The sequence below is a fragment of the Mandrillus leucophaeus genome, unplaced genomic scaffold (assembly GCF_000951045.1).
Source record: "Mandrillus leucophaeus isolate KB7577 unplaced genomic scaffold, Mleu.le_1.0 Scaffold55, whole genome shotgun sequence".
Lineage (NCBI taxonomy): Eukaryota > Metazoa > Chordata > Mammalia > Primates > Cercopithecidae > Mandrillus > Mandrillus leucophaeus.
In genome coordinates this window covers 4,364,235-4,371,523 of record NW_012105919.1, presented here as the reverse complement: position 1 = coordinate 4,371,523, position 7,289 = coordinate 4,364,235, and the positions used below count along the sequence as shown (strand labels likewise).

At 53.4% G+C, this 7,289-nt stretch overlaps 1 protein-coding gene across 1 annotated transcript in view; it reads left to right on the top strand.

Moving 5' to 3' along the window:
* The first annotated feature begins 392 nt into the window (after positions 1–392).
* Positions 393–7,289, top strand: part of SLC8B1 (solute carrier family 8 (sodium/lithium/calcium exchanger), member B1) — a 62,300-nt gene continuing 55,403 nt past the window's right edge. The window contains exons 1-2 of the mRNA XM_011997943.1: positions 393–1,111; positions 2,583–2,820. Of these exons, the coding sequence (XP_011853333.1) occupies positions 2,665–2,820 (156 nt within the window). The 5' untranslated portion in view covers positions 393–1,111; positions 2,583–2,664. The remainder of the gene's footprint in view (positions 1,112–2,582; positions 2,821–7,289) is intronic.

The window sequence follows — 7,289 nt, the reverse complement described above, 5'->3', positions numbered from 1 at the left end:
TAGAGGGGAATGATGAACCCAGTTAGGATCTCAGAAGGATTTCAGGTGAAACCGCCCGAACTTTCGTGGGCAGGGTGGGGTTTTCTCCACTTGGGATTTTCTCAAATCCTCTTTGTCACCATTCATTACCAGGAGCAGCTTGACACCCTCTGGTCTCGGGAAATGAACCTCCTAGTTTCACCCTCTAACTGTCCCTCTCCGCCTTCCTGCAGTCCTTACCCATGGGCTTGTATCTCAGTTTCAAAGCGGAGGGAGAGAACGGTGCAGAGTGGGAAGACCCTGGGAAGCTCCCCGGGAGCTGTACCTTTAAGGGCAGGGGCGGGGCGAGTCTTCTGGGGCGTGTCCCGAGAGGCGTGTCCCGAGGGCGCGGCCGGGACCGGGGCAGAGCGAGCCGGGGCGGGTCCGGACGGGAAGAGTAGGAGCTCGTAAGCTGCAGCAGGAGGGGCGCCCGGACTGGCGGCTTCGCTGGCGGAAGGTCGGGCCGGCGGCCAGGGACCTGGAAGGCTGCGAGGACCTGCGACGTCGAGGTTCGGAGTTTGCGGGTCCCAGGCCCGGCCCGAGTAAGAAAAAGCCGCCTCCCCGCAAGGCCGGAGGACCCGGGCGCCCCGAGTTCGACTTCTCAGCCTCCGTCCGGATCGGGAAACGGAGCACGGAGATGTTCCTGAGGTCTCTTCCCTGGAAAGCGCAGCCCCGATTTCCCGCCCCAGACCCTTAGCAGGTCGGCGACCATCCGAGCTCTAGACATAGGCCCACGTGTACAGAGGGCGCTCAGTAAATGCTCACTAGTGAATCAGTAAAATAAATCGGTGGCAAAGAGAGACGAGACGCATGCTGATCTTCAGGTGTTGGGGACACCAGGGAGGCGAGCATTTATTGAGCTCTTATTGTATACCCCGTCGGCCAGCATTTGTGTCCATTTTACACATGAGGAATAAGAGGCTCAGAGAGGTGAAGTGACTTCCTTAAGGCCACACAGATAGTAAGTGGCCGAGACGAATTTGAAACCAGGGGTGTCCTGTTTCAACTTGGTGCCAAATAGAGTAACTCGGACTCCACTTGGAGGGGTTCAGGAGAACCACAGAAGAGGAAGAGCTGTGTCTTCCGTGGACAGGTAAGGAACCGTGGCTGGGACAGGGGCCTTTCTGATCTCTCTTCCCCTCCCTACCTCCTCTCCCTCCCCTCAGGCTGCCAGTACATTGAGAAACACCTGTGCAGACTTAAAGAAAAAACCGTTTTATGGGGTTTGGTTTCCTGATTGCAAAAATAAGACATACTCACCGTAGAACACATGAAAAAGCCAAAACAGGAAATTTAGTTTGCTGAGGACTTTTGTTTTTCCAGTTTAATTCCTTTGAAATAAATTGAAGCCATTTTGGCCCTAGGCTTGAGGGAAGAGGCACATGGTGGTGACCAGCCCAGCCCCACTGCTAACCAGCTGTCTCTGAGCAACTCACTTCCCTCTTGCCCTTAAGTTCCCTGTCGGAGGGGCTGTGGGCTCTGTGACCCTCTTGCTGTGTGACCTTCAGCGGGTTACAGAATTCCTCTCCTGGGCATGGTGGCTCACGCCTGTATTCCCAGCACTTTGAGAGGTCGAGGCCGGCAGATCACTTGAAGCTTGGAGTTCGAGACCAGCCTGGCCAACATGGTGAAACCCCGTCTCCATTAAAAATACAAAAATTAGCTGGGCATGATGGTGTGTGCCTGTAATCCCAGCTACTCAGGAGGCTGAGGCAGGAGAATCACTTGCACCTGGGAGGCATTGGTTGCAGTGAGCTGAGATCGTGCCACTGCACTCCAGCCTGGGTGACAGAGCAAGGCTCCATCTGAAAAAACAAAACAAAACAAACAAAACTCCTCTGAGCCCCTGTCCCTGTTGTGCAGGGTGCGGGGGCGACATTTCCAGACTTGTTCTGAGGACTGGATGAGGGAGGCGTGTGCAGGGAGGAAACAAGCCTGTCTTCACCTCTCTGTGCCTCAGTTAGTTCATCTGTGAAATGGAATGGCAATGCTACCCCCTCTCGGCATGTTATGAGGATAGAATGAGGTCATCCATGTAAAGCTTGGCCCTTGTAAGACACAGAACAACAGCATTGCTTAGTGGGCTCCATAAAATGTCGTGGGCAAGCCTCTCTAGGTCTCAAACTGGTGGCCTAGAGGCCACGTCCACCCCTAGAAGTAGAGTTTTGTTTTGTTTTGTTTTGAGGGCTTCTGCAATCCCACCCACTGCCCATTTTCCACATGTATGTCACCCAGCTGGCCCCAGAAGCCTGAGACTCTGAATCTCGGTTCAAGTCCCTAGTCCCTTGTAGCCCTGACATTCTGGCCTCAGGCTGGGGGTCAGGTGGGACAGGGTAGGTTTTCATGGGGGCTCAGGAAGAAGGGCATATCTGATCTGCACACTGAATGGGCAGGGCCTTGGGTCCCTCCAGTGAAACTATGCAGAACACGGTTTCTCCATCAGCTTTCCTTTGCTGCTGGGAGGCAGGAAGGCAGTTCCTTAACTGAGAAAGTCTTCCGGCCCCTTTTGCTGGGTCCATGGGTTTTCAGTGACGTTGTCCCCCCTTCTCACTCCCACCTTGCAGGCCACCGGAGCCGCCAGCTGTTTGGAACTGAGCTACTGCAGAAAGGGAAGTGGAGAGTGAGGGCCAGGCCCCGTGAGGGCGGATGGCCAGCAGATGGCTGGATCTGCGCTGGGCACTGAGTGTGCTTTGTGTGCTGCTAATGGCGGAGACAGTGTCTGGGGCTAGGGACTCGTCTACAGGGGCTCACATTAGCCCCCAATTTCCAGCTTCAGGTGTGAACCAGACCCCCGTGGTAGACGTGAGTATCCCGATAGGAACCTGGGGTTGGATGGGGCTGTATTCCTCCAATCGATAAATATCTGTTGAGCATCTGCTATGTGCCAGGCACTGACCACAGCCTGGGATATACCAGGGAACAACATAGACAAAACTCACTACTCTCAAGGAGCTGACAGTCTCCTGAATAGACAGATCAAGAAGTAAATGTATACACTTTGGGAGGCTGAGGCAGGCGGATCACTTGAGGCCAGGAGTTCGAGACCAGCCTGGCTATCGTGTCAAAACCCCGTATCTCCTAAAAATACAAAAACTAGCCGAGCGTGGTGGCGGACGCCTGTAATCCTCAGAACCCTGAGGCAGGAGAATTGCTTGAACCCGTGAGGTGGATGTTGCAGTGAGCCAGGATTGTGCCACTGCACTCCAGCCTGGGCGGCAAAGCAAGACTCTGTCTCAACAACAAAAAAAGAGAAGTAAGCATATACATTTCAGGTGGTGATGTGCTAAGTGCCCCGCACACAATTGCTGAGGTGGTACGGGGGACGGCGTGAGCATTTCCAAATATTTCAGATCGAGCGGTCACAGATGGCTTCTGTGAGGAGGCGATCTTTGAGGCAAGCCACTGAATGGAGAGAGGAAACCACCTACATAGACACCCCAGGGAAGAGCATTCTGGGCAAAGGGAACAGCAAGTACAAAGATTCTGGAGCAGGAACAAGCTTAGTGTGTTCCCGGAACAGCAGGGAGGCTAGAATGGATGGAACAGAGCAAATGAGGAGAAGAATGTTAAGAGAGGAGGATGGAGAGGTAATGGCGGGCAGATTACAAAAGGCCTTACAGGCTGCGGCTAGGAGGTGAGAATTGTTTTGCAGTAGTGGGGAGCCAGTGGAAGATTTTAAGCAGAGGGTACCAAAATCTGTGTTAGTCAGAGTTCTTTAGCGGGACAGAACTAATAGCATAGATGTATCTATAAAGGGGAGTTTTTTAAGGAATATTGACTCACATGATCACAGATGAGGTCCCACAATAGGTCATCTGCAAGCTGAAGAGCGAGGAAGTCAGTCTGAATCCCAAAACCTCAAAAGTAGGGAAACCGACAGTGCAGCCTTTAGTCTGTGGCTGAAGGTCCAAGAGTCCCAAAGTTGAAGAACTTGGAGTCTGATGTTTGAGGGCAGGAAGCCTCCAGCACGGGAGAAAGATGCAGGCCGGAAGACCAAGCCAGTCTAGTCTCTCCACATTCTTCTGCCTGCTTTTATTCTGGCTGTGCTGGTGGCTGATTAGATTGTACCCACCCAGATTAAGGGTGGGTCTGCCTTTCCCAGTCCACTGACTCAAATTTTTTTTTTTTTGAGAACAGTCTCACTCCATACCCAGGCTGGAGGCAAAGGCTGGCGATCTCAGCTCACTGCAACCTCTGCCTTCCGGGTTCAAGCAATTCTCATGCACAGCCACCCGAGTAGTTGGGATTACAGGTGCACACCACCACACCTGGCTAATTTTTTTGTACTTTTAGTAGAACCAGGATTTCACCATGTTGGCCAGGCTGGTATTGAACTGCCAGCCTCTTTTTCCCAGTGGTGGGAGAAAGAGAGCACTCGTGGGTGGCTCCAGGTTTCTGGCCTGATCAGCTGAGGGTCTGCTGGTGCTGTGATTTGGATGGGGAGCACTGAGGGAGGATCAGTGATGACGCTGGAGTTAGAGGCAAGAGGCCTTCCTCCCAGGCCAGGGAGGGCACAGCCCATTGAGACGGGCTACAGAAAACTTACATCTTTCCGCTCTGATGTCTGTAAGGGGAGAAGAGGAGGTCACAGCGGATCTGGAGTGAAGGAACAAAAGCAGGGGACTGCTCAAGATGACCCCCTGGAGTCCCCTGTAACTGCCAGGGGCTGGAGTTCTCGCCATTTCTTCAACAGGAATCCCAGACTCAAACTGATGGGCTCAACGCCCACAGCAACTTTATGAGGCTGCAAAGTGCCTTCAAGTCCACCCTCTGAAGCAGGCAACAGGCAATTAAGCCCATTTTACAGATAGGAAAGTGGTTTGTGGTTACTGTGGTTATAATGAGTCCCCCCTCTTGGAGCGTGCTCCTTGGGGGCAGGAAAACTGGGAGATCATACCAGATCATTGTGCCAGATAATCTCTCCAAGTTATTGAGCACTTACGTCAGCCCTGTGCTCACAAGTCCCCCCCCACAAACCCCGTGAGGTGGGAGTGATGATCTCTGTGCTATAGATGAAGGCTCCAAGGTTCAGGGAGGTGAAGGTGGCCAGGAGGAAAGTGGCAGAGCCAGGTTGAGAACTCTTGGCTGCTTCATGCTAAATCCGTCCCCTTCCCCTCTAGTCCACTGCCTCCCAGGACAGATGGGGCAGCTGCCTTTCTGGAAGTCCCCACCATCCAGGGAGCCTGCAGGCTGGGAAAGGCCCTTCCAGCCCCTGACTTTAAGTCCTTTTCAAGTAGTCATTATGCAACAAATATTTATTGAGCACCTAGTGTGTGCCAGGGCCTGTGCCACGTGCTGAGGGGATAGCAGGAAGCAGAGAGACCTGGTCCCTGCCCCCCTGGAGCTTATACTCTAGTGGGGTCATGGGTGAGAAGCAAGTTGACAAATCATTCCACAGGGTGAGGGGGAAGGGGACGCTGCTCTGCTTAGGCTATCATGGAAGGCCTCCCTGAGGACAGGACATTTTGACTGAGACCTGAATGGCTTATGAAGATCCAGGGGAAGTGAGGGAACAGTAGATGCAAAGGCCCTGGGGCAGGAGCAGAATGACAGATTTTGCAGAGTGGCTGGAACAGTGAACAAGGGAGAAGGAAGACCAGGCAGGAGAGAACAGGGGCCAGATCATACAGGGCCCTGGGAACCACTGCAGACTTGGCTGTCAGTGAGAGGAAGGTGGGAGCCATGGGAGGCTTTAGAGCACAGGAGGATGTAATCTAACATAAGTTTTTATAAGAATTCCAAGGCATTGAGTCTGTTACCCTTTCCTGTCCAGCCTGACCCCTGTGTGCACCTCTCTGGGTTTCCTGGGACTGAGTGAGTGACGCAGGAAAGAGGGTGGGAAGAACTGGAAGGAAGTGAAGTCACCCCCTCTTCCCCACACGCAGAGCAATCCCACCTTACTCTGTCTCTCTTGAGCAGAGAGCTGGGGAGGGGTCCTGAGGGACCTGGGGGAGGGCTGTGCAGCTCGGGGAGGGTGGAGTGAGACAGACTGCACAATAATGTGATTTGGGAGGCCAGATTTCGGGGAGCCGCCTTGCTGACTCACTCTGCCGTCAGCGAGATGGGGTGACACCCCGCGTCCTCCCTGACTGACTCCGAGGACAGGTAGGAGGGAGGGGAGAAAGATAGTGAGAGGACAGGAAATGGAGGCTGCCCCTGCCCAGTTAGGCAGTTTCCTCAGGAGCTGTACCAGGTAACTTTTAGCAGGTGGAGCTGAGTTTGGAGCCACTTCTCAGTGGTGGGCTGTGTGCTCCTGGGCAAGCCACTTTGCCTCTCTGTGCCTCAGTTTTCTCATCTGTGAAGTGGAAACAGTTGTGCCAACCTCCTGGGTCTCTGATGAAGACTGAATGAGTGACATGATTCCCAGCACAGTGTGCAGCACAACTGTTAGGAGGGCCTACTCTGCCAGGCACTGTGTGAGACTTTGGTGGGAGGGACAGATATTAAACAAGTCTACGATCCTGCCCGGGTGCGGTGGCTCACACTTGTAATCCCAGCACTTTGGGAGGCCGAGGCACGTGGATCACTTCAGGCCAGGAGTTCGAGACCAGCCTGGCCAAAATAGCAAAGCCATCTCTACTAAAATACAAAAATTACGTGGGCATGGTGGTGGGTACCTGTAATCCCAGCTACTTGGGAGGCTGGGGTAGGAGAATCTCTTGAACCCATGAGGTAGTGGTTGCAGTGAGCTGAGATCACACCACTGCCCTCCTGCCTGGGTGATGAAGTGAGACTCCATCTCAAAAAAGGAAAAAAAAATAAAAAGTAACTGGGAGGGCCAGCTAGGCTGGGAGTAGTCAGGGAGGGCTTCCTGCAAGAAGTATCCTGGGAACCAAGAATTGGATGGTGAACGTGGATTAACTAGAGCAAAAGGAGTCATGGCACCAGGCAGAAGGAACAGCATGTACAAAAGCTGGACCAATGCCAGGAGGGTCTGGGCATTCCAGGACCTGACAGCTGACCAGATGAGCTTTACTGGAGACTGACAAGGGCAGAACACAGGGACCAAAAACAGGCAAAGGAGGGCTCTTCAGCAGCTGGAGGAGGGAGCACTTTAGAAAGAGCCCCTCTGGTAAGATTGGGGATAGGAGACCGAATGACAACCTCTGCAATTGTTCTTCGTGGTGGTGGAGATGGAAGGAAGGGATGAATTCAAGCATTGTTTAAGAGAGAAAAATGGCCGGGCACGGTGGCTCAAGCCTGTAATCCCAGCACTTTGGGAGGCCGAGACGGGCAGATCACGAGGTCAGGAGATCGAGACCATCCTGGCT